General features: G+C 42.9%; 1 protein-coding gene across 1 annotated transcript in view; it reads left to right on the top strand.

Moving 5' to 3' along the window:
- Nucleotides 1-18,221, top strand: part of msh3 (mutS homolog 3 (E. coli)) — a 237,635-nt gene that overhangs the window by 187,163 nt on the left and 32,251 nt on the right. Inside the window, exon 22 of the mRNA XM_073067310.1 lies at nt 17,478-17,601. Within this exon, the coding sequence (XP_072923411.1) occupies nt 17,478-17,601 (124 nt within the window). The remainder of the gene's footprint in view (nt 1-17,477; nt 17,602-18,221) is intronic.

Below are 18,221 nucleotides of genomic sequence, written 5' to 3'. Positions count from 1 at the left end.
CAGAACAGAAATGACTAGAATTTCTGGGAGCAATTTTGAAGGTGCAACATAGATAAATCTCAAAGATGATGAAGTATTTGAAAGGTAGGATGTCACAACAGTGGCTGACAAGAGAAGTCAAAGACAGCATAAAAGCAAAAGAGAGGGCATATAATAGAGCAAAATTTAGTGGGAAGTTAGAGGAATGGCAAACTTTTAAAAACTAACAGAAAGCAACTAAAAAAGCCATAAGGAGAGAAAAGATGAAATATGAAGGTAAGCAACCGATAATATAAAACAGGTTTCCAAAAAGCTTTCTTCAAATATATTAAGGATGAGGTCTCAAGGTACTTGGAGACATATGATAAAATAAGCAGTAGTTGGCATGGCTTCCTCTAGAGAAAATCTTGCCTGACAGATCTGTTGAGATTCCTTGAAGAAATAACAAGCAGAATAAACAAAGGAGAATCGATTGATGTTGTGTACTTGGATTTTCAGAAGGCCTTTGACAAGGTGCAATACATGAGGCTGGCTTAACAAGCTATGAGCCCATGGTGTTACAGGAAAGATTCTAGCATGGATAAAGCAGTGGCTGATTGGCAGAAGGCAAAGAGTGGGAATAAAGGGAACTGTTTTTGGCTGGCTGCCAGTGACTAGTGATGTTCTACAGGAACTGTGTTGGAACTGATTCGTTTTTTATATTGTATGCTAGTGATTTGGATGATGGAGTTGATGGCTTTCTTGCAAAGTTTGCAGATAATATGAAGAAAGGTGGAGGGGCAGGTAGTTTTGAGGAAGTAGAGTGGCTACAGGAGGACTTAAACAGATAAGAACACTGAGCAAAGAAATGGCAGATGGAATACAGTGTCACGAAGTGTTCAGAAATGCACTCAGGAAGAAGTAAAAGGGTTGACTATTTTCTAAATGGAGAGAAAATACAAAAAAACTGAAGCACAAAGGGACTTGGGAGTCCTTGTACAGGATTCCCTTAATTTGCAGGTTAAGTCTGTAGTGAGGAAGGCAAATGCACTGTTAGCATTCATTTCAAGAAGTGAGGCCTCATTTGGAGTGTTGTGAGCAATTTTGGGCCATTTATCTTAGAAAGGATGTGCTGAAACTGGAGAGGGTTCAAAGGTGGTTCACCAAATTTATTCCACGATTGCATGGTTTGTCATATGAAGAGCATTTGATGCCTCTGGGCCTGTATTCACTAGAATTCAGAAGAATGAGGGGTGATCTAATTGAAACCTATCGAATGGAGAAAGGCCTTGACAGAGTGGATGTGGAGAGGATGTTTCCTATGGTGAGAGAATTTAAAACCAGAGTACATAGCCTCAGAATAGAGGGGTATCCTTTTATAATGATGATGAGGAGGAATGACTTTAGCCAGAGAGTGGTGAATCTGTGGAATTCTTTGCCACAGACCACTGTGGAGGCCAAGTCTGTATGTATATTTAAGGTAGAGGTTGATAGATTCTTGATTGGCCAGGGCATGACGGATACAGGGAGAAGGCAAGAGATCGGGGCTGAGAGGAAAATTGGATCAGCCATGATGAAATGGCAGAGCAGACACAATGGGTCAAATGTCCTAATTCTGCTTCTATATCTTTCGATTTTATATAAAGACTAAAAGAGAGACAAGGGTGGATATTGGGTCGCTGGAAAACAATGCTGAAGGGGTTGTAATGGTGGATGAACTTTTAAGTATTTTGTGTCAGTCTTCATTGTGGAAGACACTAGCAGTGTGCCAGAAATTTGAGAGTGACAGGGCACTGAGGTGAATGTAACTGCTATTACTGGGGAGAAGGCGCTTGGGAAGCCGAAAGGTCTGAAGGACCAGATGGACTATACCCCAAGGTTCTGAAAGAGATAGTTGAAGAAATTGTGGAGACATTAGTATGATCTTTCAATAATCACAAGATTCTGGAAAGGTTCCAGGCAACTGGGAAATTGCAAATGTCACTCCACTCTTTAAGAAGGGAGGTGAAAGAAAGGAAGTTGAGCCAGTTAGCCTGACTTCAGTGGTTGGGAGATATTGGAGTCCATTATTTAGGATGAGTTTTTCTGGTATTTGGAGGTACATGGTAAATTAGGCCAAAATCAGCATGTTTTCCTTAAAGGAAAATCCTGTCCGGCAAATGTGCTGGAATTTTTTGATGAAGTAACAGGCAGAATAGACAAAGGAAGGTCAATGGATGTTGTGTACTTGGATATTCAGAAGCCCTTTGATACGGTGCCACACAATTGGCTGCTTAACAAGATAAGAGCCTATGGGTGTTCCACTAGGGTCGACGTTGGGACTGCATCTTTTCACGTTATACGTTAACGATTTGGATGACAGAAAGATGACTTGGTTGCCATGTTTGCAGACGTTGTGAAGGTAATGTGGAGGGGCAGATAATGCTGCGAAAAAAAGAGAGTCTGCAGAAGGACTTGGACAGATTGGGAGAATGGGCAAAGAAGTGACAGATGGAATACAGTGTATGGAAGTATATGGTGCAGTATGGCAAAAAGAATAAAGGCAAAGACTGTTTTCTGGGTGGGGAGAAAATTCAAAATTCAGAGGTACAAAGGGACTTGGGAGTCCTCGTGCAGGATTCTCAAAATGTTAACTTGCAGGTTGACTTGGTGGTTTGCAAGGCGAAGGCGATGTTACCAATCATTTTGAATGAACTTGAATAAAAAAGCAATAGTGATGTAATGGTGAGGCTTTATAAGGCATTGATCACACTGCATTTAAGCAGTTTTGTGCCCCTTATCTCAGTAAAGATGTTCTGGCATTGGAGAGGATCCAGAGGAGGTTCATGAGAATGATTCTGGGAACGGAAGGGTTAATGTACAAGGAGCATTTTTATGGCTCTGGGCCTGAACTTGCTGAAGTTTAGAAGAATGGGCGGGGGATCTCATTGAAACCTATCGAATATTGAAAGGCCTAGATAGAATGGATGTGGAGATGATGTTTCCTACAATGGGGGAGTCCAGGACTGGAAGGCACAACCTCAGAGTAGAGGGACGTCCATTTAGAACAGAGATGAGAAGGAATTTCTTTAGCCAGGTGGTGGTTAGTCTGTCGAATTCATTGCCGCAGATGACTGTGGTGGCCAAGGCATTGGGTATATTTAAAGCAGAGGTTCTAGACTCAACGGATTGAATGGCCTAACTCTGGGTTTTATTTGCTCGCGCACCTGCACCTGATGAGGATTCCAAAACAAATCCAAACTGAGTTATACCTCTGCCTTTGCAGTGTTCCCAGTTACTATGCAGAAAAGGGGATCAAATTATCATAGGTGTAACAGTCGTCTTCATGGCAGAGTGTCAGGTTGGCACAGACTGAGATTGATCCCATACTTCCCATGCATTCTTCAAGGCTTTCCTTACCTGCTGATCCACTCCTACTGATTAGAGGTTTCCATAAGACCATAAGTCATAGGAGCAGAAGTAGGCCATTCAGCCCATCGAGACTGTTCCATCATGGCTGATCCCGGATCCCACTCAACCCCGTACATCTGATTTCTTGCCATATCCTTTGATGCCCTGACCAACCAGGAAATTATCGACTTCCACCTTAAATATACCCACGGACTTGGCCTCCACTATAGTCCATGGCAGAGCATTCCACGGATTTACTTCTCTCTGTCTAAAAATATTCCTCCTTACCTTTGTTCTAAAGGGCCAACCCTCAATTTTGAGGCTGTACCTTCTAGTTCTGGATAACCCCACCATTGGAAACATCCTCACCACATCCACTCTATCTAGTCCTTTCAACATTCAGTAGGTTTCACTGAGGTCCCCCTGTATTCTTCTAAATTCCAGTAAGTACAGGCCCAAAGCTGCCAAACTCTCCTTATATGTTAACCTCCTCACTTCCAGAATCATCCTCGTCATCCTCCTCTGGACTCTCTCCAGTGACAACATATTCTTTCTGAGATATGGGGCCCAAAACAGTTGACAATACTCCATTTCTGGCCTGACTAATGTCTTGTAAAGACTCAGCATTATCTCCTTGCTGCTATATTTCATTCTCCTTGAAATAAATGCCAACATTGCATTTGCCGCCTTTACCACAAACCCAACCTGTAAATTAACCTTCTGGGAGTCTTGCTTGAGGACTCCCAAGTTCCTGTGCACCTCTGATGTTTGAACCTTCTCCCTACTTAGATAATAGCACTATTGTTCCTTTTATCAAAATGTATTATCGTGCATTACCCAACAATTTATTCCATTTGCCACTTCTTTGCGCATTCTTCCAATTTGTCTTAGTCCTGCTCCAATCGCATTGTTTCCTCAGTACTAGCTACCCCTCCACCTATCTTCATATCATCCACAAGCTTTGCTACCAAGCCATCAATTCCATTATCTAAATCACTGACAAACAATGTGAAAAATTGCGGTTCCAAAACTGACCCCTGAGGAACATAACTAGTCACTGACAGCCAACCAGAAAAGGCTCTTTTTATTCCCACTCACTGCCTCCTGCCTATCTGCTATCTTTCCTGTAACGCCATAGGATTTTATCATGTTAAGCAGCCCCATATGTGGCACCTTATCAAACACCTTCTGAAAATCCAAGCAAGTGACATCCACTGCCTCTCTTTTGTCTACCTGCTTGTTACTTCCTCGAAGAACTCTTAACAGATTTATCTGACAAGATCTCCCTTCCTCCCTTCTTAAAGAGCAAGGCGGCATTTGCAATCTTCTGTTCCTCCGGGACCATGCCAGAATCGAGAGATTCTTGAAAGATCATGACCAATGCATCCATTATCTCTTCAGGAACATCTCTCAGGACTCTGGGATGTAGTCCATTTGGTCCAGGTGACTTATCCAACTTAAGACCTTTGAATTTGCCTAGCACCTTTTCCTTGGTAGTAGCAATGGCACTCACTCCTCCTCCCTGATACTCACAGACCTCTGGCACACTGCTAGAGTCTTCCACAGTGAAGACAGGTACAAAGTACCCATTAAATTTATCTGCCACTTCTTTGTACCTTATAACTACCTCACTAGCATCATTTATTAGTGTTCCAATATCAAATCTCTCCTCCCTTTCACTTTTTATATAACTGAAAAAGCTTCTGGTATCCTGCTTTATATTAATAGCTAGCCTGCCGCATTATATTACATCTTTTCTCTTCTTACAGCTTTTTTTAGTTCCCTTTTGTTGGATTTTAAAAGTTTCACAATCATCCAACTGCCCACTCACTTTTGCTACCTTATTTGCCCTTTCCTCGTCTCACCCCTCTTCCTCTTGTTACACTTCTGTTTGCAGTGATAGGCTCTGGTTGTGTGCGCGCATGTGCGTTTGCGCGTGTGCAGTGGGGGTTATCTGCATTTGCGAACATCTAACATACTTGTCAGAATGTAAGAAACACGAACAGGAGCAGAGCACGCCCTGTGGCCTACTGAACTGCTCAACCCTTCGATATAACATACACATAATGCTGGAGGAACTCAACAGGTTACTTAGCTTCTATGGGTGGGAGTACACTCCACCATCAACATCGCACGCCCACAGCTTATTAACCCTTAACATGTGGGAGGAAGCTGGAGCACCGGAGAAAACCCATGCGGTCAAGGGGAGTAAGTACAAACTCCTCACAGACAGAGGCGGGAATTGAACCCGGGTGTCTGGCGCTGTAAAGCGTTACACTAATTGCCTGCACTACCGTGCTGAGTGTCGTCCTGAGCTTGCTCTTGGGCGTATTGAGAGACACGGCAGAGCCTGATCAAATTATTAAAGCTAGACTGGCTTTATAGCGAAAGGCAAAGGAAAGGATTAATGAAGAAAACAAAACGGAAAAGAACATGGGAGAAGGGTTGTGAGGAGAGGAGGGAACGGAGGAGATTAAGAAGGGTCATGAGTTAGGAAGGGTAAGTAATGGAGAACTGTTTCTATGTTGTGTTTCTAACCCTGTATCTAAGAAGCTTGGGTTGTGGAGTGGAGTTACATCTCTACCAAAGGGAGTGTAAGGCGCTCCTCTCCTCTAGCCTGCAGGTCACCCTTGGACAAGGTGTATCACTTGCTTAGCCCCCCCACCCCCATTCAGGGTCAGGTGAAGCTATGGAAGCAGGTGGTGGATGGTCGTATGAGCAGCTGGTGCATATCACAAGTCCTGGTTATGTGACCACTGATGCCAGGCAGACAATCTCCGAAGAGTATTGATAATAACTGGGGTCACCCACCTTGTAAAGACACTGCCCAGAAGAAGGCAATGGCAAACCACTTCTGAAGAAAAAATTGCCAGGGACAATTATGGTCATGGAAAGACCATGATTCCCCCCCCACCACCCCACGTCATACGACACAGTCACATAACGACGACGATGATCTAAGAAGGAAATCGTAAATACAGGAGATTCTGCAGTTGCTGGAAATCCAGAGCAATGCACACAAAATACTGGAGGAACTCAGCAGATCAGACAGCATCTATTCTCTTCATAGTACAAAGGTGGAATAAAGCTCAGGTTGTAGATTCAACAAAAGCTGGTTCTGAGTTTGTGAGAACAAAACTGAGGAAAAGAATATGGTTAACAGTATTGGCAAATGATGCGGAACATTCGAAACAGTGTTCAAGAGGGATCTGGGAGGAATAATGCTGCCTGAACTGAGCATTTTCATGTGTGTGTGTGTGTCTTGCTCTGTATCTCAGAAGCTCGTCTAGGAAGGATTGTGGCTCGTACTAGTAATAATGTATGAATCACACTGGTAATGGAAGTGAATATGTGGAAATATTTAGACAAATATTATAATACATTTTGATATTAATGGGTGAGAAGTATGAAGGTGGAATAAAGCTCAGGTTGTAGATTAAACAAAAGCTGGTTCTGAGGAAGAGAATGTGGATAACAGTATTGGCAAACGATGTGGAACAGTGATGCAGAACATTCAAAACAGTGTTCAAGAGGGAATATTCTGGTACAAAAATCAAATTAGATACAAATGGGACAACGCAGATGAATGAGACTCGGGGAAATTGAGGGCAACGATATGGGCATGGGGAACTGTAGAGAGCATGACAAGGAAAACACAAATACCTTAGAGTGGTCTGAAGCTAATTTGAAAAGCCTAGAACAATTACATAATTAACTTATCAAAGAGCTTGAGGAAAATTGGAAAAAATGGTGTGGATTTTCCTAGATCAGGCTTGCTACAAGCTTTTCCTGCGTGTCTCTACTCACCCGGTCCAAATTCAGAGGGTTGACCTCGCTGAAGGGCCACTGTTTCATTTGACTGTATTCATGTATGGTTGAATGATAATTAAACTTGAATTTGATTTGAGTTGAATTTGAACTTTTGTACAGAGGTCATGGTGACAACTGCAGAGACCCTGTTCCCAGAATTTATAACCTATTAAATAATTGTAAAAGTAAATGGTTAATGTAAAAGAAAACATTGAAATGTTGGGATAATTAAATGCATTCAAGTAATTTTCAGAGTAAATTTACCCCTTCTTGCTTCCTAATCTGCAGCCTGGGAGTCCTCACTGAAGTCAGTGGATTAAGGCCTTATTCACAAAGGCAGAAAGGCAAAAATCTGGTAACTCCAGGCCAATTAGCCTCACATCTGTGGTTGGGAAATGTTGGAATGAATTATACCATTAGACATGGGAGCAGAATTAGGCCATTCGGCTCATCGAGTTTGTGCCACCATTCCATCATGGCTGATTTATTATCCCTGGCAATTCCATTCTCTTGCCTTCTCCCCGTAACCTTTAACATCCTGACTAGTCAATAATCTATCAACCTTCGCTTTAAATATACCCGATGATTTGACCTTCACAGGTCAATTCCACAAATTCACTGCCCTCTGGCTAAAGAAATTCCTCCTCATCTCTATTCTAAAGGAGTGTCCCTCTAGTCTGAGGCTGTGCCCTCTGGTCCTAGATTTCTCCCACTATAGGAAACATCCTCTCCACATCCACTCCATCTACGCCTTTCAATATTTGATAGATTTCAATGAGATACCTCCTCATTCTTCTAAACTCCGGTAAGTACAGGCCCAGAGCTATCAAATGCTCCACATACATAAGATGTAGGAACAGAGTTGGGCCATTTTCCCCATCGAGTCTTCTCCACCATTTCACCATGGCTGATCCATTTTCCTCTCAGCCTCAATCTCCTGCCTCCTCCCCAAATCCCTTCATGCCCTGACCAATCAAGAATCTATCAACTTTAGCCTTAAATATTTGTAAAGACCTGACCTCTACAGCTGCCTGTGGCAACAAATTCCACAGATTCACCACTCTCTAGCTAAAGAAATTCCTCCTCATCTCCATTATTAAAGGACATCCTTCTGAGGCTGTGTCCTCTGGTCATAGACTGCCCCACAGCCACTCATCGCAACCTTTCAGCATTCGATAGCTTTCAATTAGGTCATCCCTCACTCTTCTGAATTCTACTGAATACAGGCTCAGAGCCATCAGATGCTCTTCATATGACATGCCATTCAATCCTAGAATCATTTTTGTTAACCTCCAGTTTCAGCACATCCTTTCCTAGATAGGGGCCCCAAACTGCTCACGGTACGCCCAGTGAAGCCTCACTACTGCTTTCATATTCTAGTCCTCTTGAAATGACGCTAACATCGCATTTGCCTTCCTCACCCACAGGCTGAACCTGCAAATTAGCCTTCAGGGAATCGTGCATAAGGACTCCCAAGTCACTTTGTGCCTCAGATTTTTAAATTTTCTCTCCATTTAGAAAATTGTCAACCCTTTCATATCTTCAACCAAAGTGCATGACCGTACACTTCCCAACACTGTATTTCACCTGCCACTTCCTTGCCCATTCTCATAATCTGTGTAATTCCTTCTGTAGCCCATCTACTTCCTCAAAATACCTTCCCCTCCACCCATTTTCATATCATACGCAAACTTTGCAACAAAGCAATCAATTCTATCATCCAAGTTATTGACATATTACGCAAAAAGAATCAGTCCTAATACAGACCCCTGTGGAACACCACTAGTCATTGGCAGCCAATTCCCACTCTCTGCCTCCTGCCAATCAGCCAAGCCTCTATCCATGCTAGAATCTTTCCTGTAATGCCACGGGCTCCCAGCTTGTTAAGCAGCCTCATGTCTGGTACCTTGTCAAAGGCCGCCTGAAAATCCAAGTACACAACATCCACAGATTCTCCTTTGTCTATCCTGCTTGTTATTTCATCAAAGAATTCCAACAAATTTGTCAGGCAAGATTTTCCCTTGAGGAAACTAGGCTGACTATGGCCTATTTTATCATGTGCTTCCAAGTACCCCGGAACCACATCCTTAACAATCAATTCTAACATCTTCACAATCTCTCAGGTCAGACTAACTGGCCTAAAATTTCCTTTCTTCTGCCTCTTTCCCTTCTTGAAGGATGGAGTGAGCATTTGCAATTTTCCCGTCTTCCAGAACCATTTCATTAAATATTATTAAGGAACTAATTATTAAGCAAGCAATAGCAGCAAATGTGGGAATTTGCAATCCAGTCTAGTAGAGCAAGACCTACAGTGGTCGGAGGAGCCTGAGTATTTGGACTGCAAGGTGTCAAGTGACAAGATAAGAGTCCATTGTGTGGAGATAATGCACGGGGATGGATAGATAATTGGTGTACTTTAGGAAGCAGTCTGTAGAGAGATAAGGGGTGATTTTTACCTGTGATTAGAGAGGTACCACATCTTCGGTAGAGATCGTTAAGAGCACCAAATTTCTTGGTGTTCACCTGGCGGAGAATCTCACCTTGTCCCTCAACACCAGCTCCATAGCAAAGAAAGCCCAGCAGTGTCTCTACTTTCTGCGAAGGCTGAGGAAAGTCCATCTCCCCCCCCCCCCCCCCCCCCACCCATCCTCATCACATTCTACAGGGGTTGTATTGAGAGTATCCTGAGCAGCTGCATCACTGCCTGGTTCAGAAATTGCACCAATTCGGATCGCAAGACCCTGCAGCGGATAGTGAGGTCAGCTGAGAAGATCATCGGGGTCTCTCTTCCCGCCATTGCAGACATTTACACTACACGCTGCATCCACAAAGCAAACAGGATTATGAAGGACCCCACGCACCCCTCATATAAACTCTTCTCCCTCCTGCTGTCTGGGAAAAGGCACTGAAGCATTCGGGCTCTCACGACCAGACTATGTAACAGTTTCTTCCCCCAAGCTATCAGACTCCTCAATACCCAGAGCCTGGACTGACACCAACTTACTGCCCTCTTCTGTGCCTATTGTCTTGTTGATTATTTATTGTCATGCCTGCACTGTTTTGTGCACTTTATGCAGTCCTGGATAGGTCTGTAGTCTAGTGTAGTTTTTTTTCTGTGTTATTTTTACGTACCTAGTTCAGTGTAGTTTTTGTGCTGTTTCATGTAAAACCATTGTCCTGAAAAACGTTGTCTCATTTTTACTGTGTACTGTACCAGCAGTTATGGTCGAAATGACAATAAAAAGTGACTTGTCTTGAAGAACAGAGTTGGTGGGTCAGCAGTGGAATGGGTGAGCAGCTTCAAGTTCTTTGGTGTCAAAATCTCTGACAACCAGCATATTGATGCAGTTATGGAGAAAGCATGTCTGTGGCCTTATTTAATGTAGTTAGTGGAGATTTGATATGTCACCAACGACTAGCAAGGTTCTACAAAGATACTGTAGGGAGCATTCTGACTGGTTGCATCACCTTCTGGTGTGGAGAAGCCACTGTACAGGATCAGAACAGGCAGCAGAGGGTTGTAAATGAGGTTTTTAGTGAAGAGTCACAGCCTGAAATGTCAACTGTTTGTTCCTCTCCATAGATGCTGCCTGACGTGCTGAGTTCCTCTAGCATTTTGTGTGTGTTGCTGAGGATTGTAAGCTCAGCTGGCTCCGTCATGGGCACTAGCTTCTCTGCCATCAAGGACATCGTCAAAAGGTGATGCCTCAATGAGTTGGTATCCAGGACATGTCCTCATCTCATTACTACCCACAGGGTTGAAGACAGAAACCCAACATAATGGGAATATCAGACCATGAATACTTAGTGATAGTGATTTATAAGACTTTGAGAGTCACAGAGTACAGAGACAATATTTTTTCCCGTGGTTGAAAGGTCTGATACCGGAGGGCATGCATTTAAAGTGAACGGGGATAGTTTCAGAGGAGCTCTGAAGTGGAAACTTTTTTACACAGAGTGGTGGGAGCCTAGAGTACAATGATACATTAGGAACTTTTAAAGATGTTTAGATAGATGAATGTGAGGAAAATGGAAGGGTATGGACATTGTATAGGTAAAGGGGATTAGTTTAGTTGGCCATTTGATGATGAATTTCATTGGATCACCTCAACATTGCAGGTCAAAGGGTCTGCGCTTGTCCTGTACTGTTCCATGTTCTATGGTTTTGCACTACTTTTATAGTTCTTATTGTAAATTATAGCGATTTTTATACCTTGTACTGTACTGCTGCTGCAAAACAACACATTTCTTGGCATATGTTAGTGATAACAAACCTGATTCTGATATATATATATATGTATATATTAGTTACTTGGAGGAAGAAAGTACAGAAGCCAAGGTTGAGGTCGTGAGGAAGATACTGTTTTCGGAGAGATATTGGTACGGTAATTGAGTGGGAAGACAGTTGGCAAATGAAGTGTAATGTGGGAAAATGTGAAGTTATTCATCTTGGAAGGAAGAACAGAAGTATTTTTAAGACTTCTTAACACGCTGCCGCCACCCATCAGGTCATAAGATAGAGGAACAGAATTAGGCCATTTGGCCCATCAAGTTTGCTCTGCCATTTTATCATGACTGATCCATTCTCCCTCTCAGCCCCAATCTCCTGTCTTCTCCCCGTATCCCTTCATGCCCTGTCTAATCAAAAATCTATCAAACTCATCTTTAAATATATGTAAAGACTTGGCCTCCACAGCTACCTGTGGCAACGAATTCCACAGGTTCACCACTCTCTTGCTAAAGAAATTCCACCTCACCTCCATTCTAAAAGGACGTCCCACTGTTCTGAGGCTCTGTCCACTGGTCTTGGACTCTCCTCACCATAGGAAACATCGTCTCCACATCCACTCCATCGAGGCCTTTCAAAATTTGTTAGGCTTCAATGAGGCCACCCCACATTCTTCTGAATTCCAGAGAGCAGAGCCATCAAACACTCTTCATATGACAAGCCTTTCAATCACAGAGTCATTTTCATGAACTTCCTTTGAACCCTCTCCAGTGTCAGCACATCCCTTCTACAATAAGGGGCCTGCACACGTGTACACCCTGTCTCCCCACTCCCCAACTCATAGACACATTCTCATCCTGCACTGGTCACTTTTCATCTTTTATTGCTGCTTGGACTCCTTGTTTTTTAATAATGGTGCCGGTAACATTATACTGTCGTACATAATCTTGCACCTCACACACTCTGTCAACCTGTCAGTCTTCAGGCCATGCCACTCAGGGACTTGTGCTAATATTGTGATTCTATGTGCTGGAAAGTAATTACAGTGCATTTGGTTAATTGGGACACTTCAGGACCAATACATTTTGGCCCAATTAAGCAGCTGACTGGAGTTTCATGGAAATATTTAAAAAGGTATTAAAAAAAAGACAAACTAAGTAACAAATTATGTAATTAAATGAAATAAAAAACAAATTAGAACTCTACCAAAGGTACTACAGTACTATAAAACTGTGTTTTAGTTCCTAGTAGTTATCAACAGAGGAATTAATCCAGTGTATGCAATGAAAAAATCAGCACAGATACCTAGTACAGATAATGGGCTACTGATATAGTACAACGCTATTGACGACTATAGTCTTCAATTTCATTGCAACATTCAAGATTATTGTCGATACCTTCAAATTTTTTGTAGTTCCTAACTTGCTGAAGCAGTGAAATTGTTTCGTTTTCACTCCCACCCGTTTCCAGCATCGCCAAGCTTGAATGGTTGAAACCACAGTGAGCAAAACAGTTCGGAATTGTCTCGCTGCTTATTTCTCGCCAACTCTCAGTGACAAAAGTCACTGCATTTTGAACACAAGCTCATGCAACAGTTGCTATTTAAAAACTGTTCGCTCTAAACACTGTTAACGGCCACTCGAGTGTGTGCAACTGACGCTAGTAAGAACCAGTTCAGCAACAGTCACCTACCCCAATTAAGTGGCAGGGTGTCCCAAATAAGCAAAGGGAATCCCAGCAATTTTCTCTATTAGTTTTTGTTCTTCAAGAGTTATCCCAAATAAACGGCTGCCCTAATTAACCAGTGGCCCAATTAACTGGAATCCACTGTGTATGTTCTGTGTTTTGCACCTCGGCCCCAGAGGAACAGTGTCTCATTTCACTATATACATGTGTATGGCTAAATGCCGATGAAATTTAACTTGAAATTGAACATGAAGTTCAAGGTAAATTTGTTATCAAAGTACATTTATGTCACCAAATACAACCCTGAGATTCATTTTCTTGCACGAATGCTCAGTAAATCCAATAAGCATGATAGAATCAATGAAAGACCACACCAACAGGGCGCACTACGAGTGTGCAAATGACAGCAAATTGTGCAAATACAAAAAGAAAGGAAGAAAAAATAAATAATTACAATAAATAAATAAGCAACAAATATTGAGAACGTGAGATGAAGATTCCTTGAAAGTGAGTCAGTAGAATGGGGGAACAGTTCAGTGATGGGGCAAGTGAAGTTATCTCCTCTGGTTCAAGAGCTTGATGATTGAGGGGTAATAACTGTTCCTAAACCTGGTGGTGTGAGTCATGATGCTCTTGTACCACCTTGCTGATGGCAGCAGCAAGAAGAAAGCATAGCCTGATTGGTTGGGGGGGGGGGGGTCCCCTGGTGATGGACGCTGCTTTCCTCTGACAGCGTTCCGTTACGACGTGCTCAGTGGTGGGGAGGGCTTTACCTGTGATGGACTGGGCCGTACCCACTATCTTTAGTAGGATTTTTCCATTCAAGGGTATTGGTGTTTCCATACCGGGCTGTGATGCAGCCAGTCAATATGCTTTGCACCACACCACTGTAGATAGTTGTCAAAGTATTAGGTGACATACCAAACCTTTGCAACTCCTAAGGAAGTATAGGGAAACTGCAAAAGGCTGCAACACGGAGACATTTGGGAATGCTTGAAATGCAAAAAGAAAGGAACCTGTCAAGGCAATAATACACACAGAGATTCGCTGGATGTTGGAGATCTTGAACAACGAAAGCAAAAAGTCAGCATCTCAGCAGGTCATGGTGGGTCAATGGGACTAGGCAGGATAATGGCTTAGCATGGAGTGGATGAGCTGAAGGACTGGCTTCAATGCTGTATCCCTCTGTGGCTCCATGATATCCCCAGCACCCCGTCACTGACTAGTACTTTACCTGCCCCACTGTGACTCAATAGAACTGGTGTCTAACATTCTGTGTGTGTGAGGACGTTAAATCAGCTTGCAGTAGTCAGGCACTGGGTGCAGTCGTATAATTTAATTGCAAAAACCGTGTGTGCTCCCCCATCCAATGCACATCTTTTTATTATTCAAATGTAATTAATATCCTTTTTCAGACAGCAATTATCTGTCTAGATATTTAACTGGTGAATATTACAGGTCACTTTTCGTGTGCATTAACAAGGTATGATTGATGTCTCACAGTATAATATCTGTTGTGGCAAACAGCAGATTTCTGTTGATGGACCCAAGTATGCATAATTTCATGTCACAAAGGCTCAGAAGGAAAAGTACAGCCTCAAAATAGTTTTGCAGTCAGTGGATATAGAGTCATATAGTGATAGAGTGCAGAACCAGGCCCTTCAGCCCATCTAGTCTGTCCAAACTATTATTCTGCCTAGCCCCATTGACCTGGACCATAGCTCTCCATACCCCTCCCATCCTTGTACCTATCCAAACTTCTCTTCAATGTTTAAATCAAACTCATCCATTGCTTCTGCTGACAGCTCATTCCACACACCACCCTCTGAGAGAAGAAATTCTCCCTCGTGTTCTCCTTAAACATTTCACCTTTCACCCATAACCCATGACCTGTAGTTCTAGTCTCACCCTATCTCAATGGAAATAGCCTGCTTGCATTTACCCTATCTATACCCCTCATTATTGTGTTTACTTCTATCAAATATCCCCTCATTCCCCTGTACTTCAGGGAATAAAGTCCTAACCTATCTAGCCTTTCCCTATAACTCAGGTCCTCAAGTTCTGGCAAGGTCTATAGATTTCCTCTACATTCTTTCAATCTTATTGATATCTTTCATGCAGGTAGGTGACTAGAACAGCACACAATATTCCAAATTTGGTCTCATCAGAATCTTATACAATTCAACGTAACGTACCAACTCCTGTACTGAGTACTCCACTTATCAAGGCCAGTATGCTGAAAACTTTCTTTAACAACCCTGTCTACATGCAATGTCAGCACAATTCTAGAAATGGCTGCTTACCTAATTTCCTCAAGTTACTTCGATCCCGCTGTTGCCTGTAAGGTGTTTGTACGTTCTCCCAGTGACTACGTGGGTTTCCTCTGGGTGCTCCTGTTTCCTCCCACAGTCCAAAGACGTACCGGTTGGTAGGTTAGTTGCTCATTGTAAATTGTCGTGTGATTAGGCGAGGATTGAACTGGGGGATTGCTGGGCGGCACGGCTTGAGAGGCCGGAAGGGCCTACTCCGTGCTGTACCTCAATAAATAAATAAATTTACATTGCATACAGCAGGAAATGCAGTGCCATAAGATCCAATTTCTAGACGTATAACTGACAGTTATTGATAATGATGTTTGTCCTGTGTAATGATAAAGATTAAAGATAAAAATTGGCTGCATTTGTCGCATGTACATTGAAACACAATGAAGTGCATCGTTTGCATTGAAGACCGATGCATTCCGAGGTTGAGCTGGGGACACCGTGCTTCCGGCGCCAATATAGCATACCCATAACTCAAGGACCCTAACTAACCGGTACAACTTTGCAATGTGCTTGGAAACCAGAACGCCTGCAGCAAAACCCACACGATCACGTGGAGAAAGTACAAACTCCTTACAGACAGTGGTGGGAATTGAATCCTGATTTCTGGTGCTGACCAGTGGTTATATAAACCAGTTGAGATTTCACCAACAACAGCAGAGGTGGTCACTACTTCCATTACAATTTTGTCAGCATGCATCAGAGCAAAAATTCATTTGTGACATTGTACTGGCTTTGACTGTTCTTTAATGTCCATTCCCATCTTCTCCTGCCTTTCTCAATTCATTATCAAAGTACAAATATGTCACCATATACAACCCTGAGATTCATTTTCTTGCAGGCATTCACAGTAGAACAAAGAAATACCTTAGAATCAATTGACATCAGTGGATCTGGGGTTGAGAGGGTGAACAGCTTGCTTAGCATACACATCACCAATGGTCTGTACATACCAGCTGTGTGGTGAAAAAGGCACAACAGCACCTCCTTCATTTCAGACGGTTGAGGAAGTTTGGTATGGGCCCTCAAATCTAAGAACTTTTTGCAGGGGCACAACTGAGAGCATCCTGACTGGCTGCATCACTGCCTGGTATGGGAACTGTACCTCCCTTAATCGCAGGACTCTGCAGAGAGTGGTATGGACAGCCCAGCACATCTGTAGATGTGAACTTCCCACTATTCAGGACATTTACAAAGACAGGTGTGTAAAAAGGGCCCAAAAGATCATTGGGGACCCAAGTCACCCCCAACCACAAACTGTTCCAGCTGTTACCATCTGGGAAATGGTACCGCAGCATAAAAGCCAGGACCAACAGGCTCCAGGACATCTTCTTCCACTTGGCCATCAGACAGATTAATTCATGTTGATACAACTGTATTTCTATGCTATATTGGCTATCCTGTTGTACATACTATTTATTATAAATTACTATACATTGAACATTTAGATGGAGACGTAACGTAAAGATTTTTACTCCTCGTGTATACGAAGGATGTAAGTAATAAAGTCAATTCAATTCATAAACTACAAACGACGACTGACAAGCAAGCCGTGTGCGAAAGAAGACAGTCTATACAAATACAAAGAAATATTGAGAATATGAGCTGTGTAGAGTTGATTTCATTTAAGAGAAGTGTGGATAGGTACATGGACAGAGGGGTTTGGAGGGCAGTGGTTTGGGTGCAGGTTGATGGGACGGGGCAATATAATAGTTTGGGACAGACTAGATGGGCCAAAGGATCTATTTCTATGCTATAGAAATAGATCTATGAAAGTGAGTCCATAGATTGTGTTTAGTGATCAGTTCAGCGTTGAGGTGAGTGAAGTTATCTGCGCTGGTTCAGGAGCCTGATGGCGGAAGGGTAATAATGGTTCTTGAACCTGGTGGTGTGGGATCTAAGGCTCCTGTACTTGCTATCCGACAGAAGTAGCAAGAAGAGAGCCTGGCCTGGATGGCGGGGTTCCTTGACGCTGCTTTCTTGTGGCTCTGCTCACCGTTGTTCTCAGTGGTCTTATTTTATGGGCCCGGTGCTGCTGCTTGTTTTAACGTTCTGTAACAAACTATTTTCACTTTTGTTTTCAGGTGAAGTCGCTGACACTCTTTGTCACTCACTACCCCCCTGTGTGCGAACTGGAGAAACTCTACCCGCAGAACATCAGAAATTATCACATGGCGTTCCTTCTCAATCAGGACGATGAACAAAATGGTATGGAGGGATGTCTGAGAATGTGCGTCAGAAATTTAATTGTAATTTTAACTCAGAGACAGTATAGGGTGGGATGTCGGAGGTAAATTTCCTTTACGCAGAGAGTAGTGAGTGCATGGAGTGTGCTGCTGGGGTGTGGCGATAGAGGTAAATACATTATTGATATTTACTATCTTTCCTTTCGGTTAGTCCTGACGAAGGGTCTCGGCCCGAAACGTCGACATCGCTTCTGCCTATAGATGCTGCCTGGCCTGCCGTGTTCTACCAGCATTTTGTGTGTGTGTGTTGAGGGATATTTATAAGATTCTTAAGCACGTAGAGAAATGAAGGGCTACGGAAGGGTTAGATTTCTCTTAGAGAGAATTAGAAGGCTGACACAACATCGTGGGCCAAAGGGCCTGTAATAGACTGTAAGACATAGAAGCAGAATTAGGCTGTTCAGCTCTTCAAGTCTGCTCCGCCATTCCATCATGGCTGATTTATTAGCCCCCTCAACCCCATTCTCCTGCCTTCTCCCCGTAACTTTTGATGTCCTGACTAATCACGAACCTATCAACCTCTGCTTTCTAAGTAATGCTTTTGTCATACTGCACACAGGCATGTAGCTGTGTAATCTAACT

This window comes from Hemitrygon akajei, chromosome 2, assembly GCF_048418815.1.
Source record: "Hemitrygon akajei chromosome 2, sHemAka1.3, whole genome shotgun sequence".
Taxonomy (NCBI): domain Eukaryota; kingdom Metazoa; phylum Chordata; class Chondrichthyes; order Myliobatiformes; family Dasyatidae; genus Hemitrygon; species Hemitrygon akajei.
This window is presented reverse-complemented; position numbering and strand designations above follow the sequence as displayed.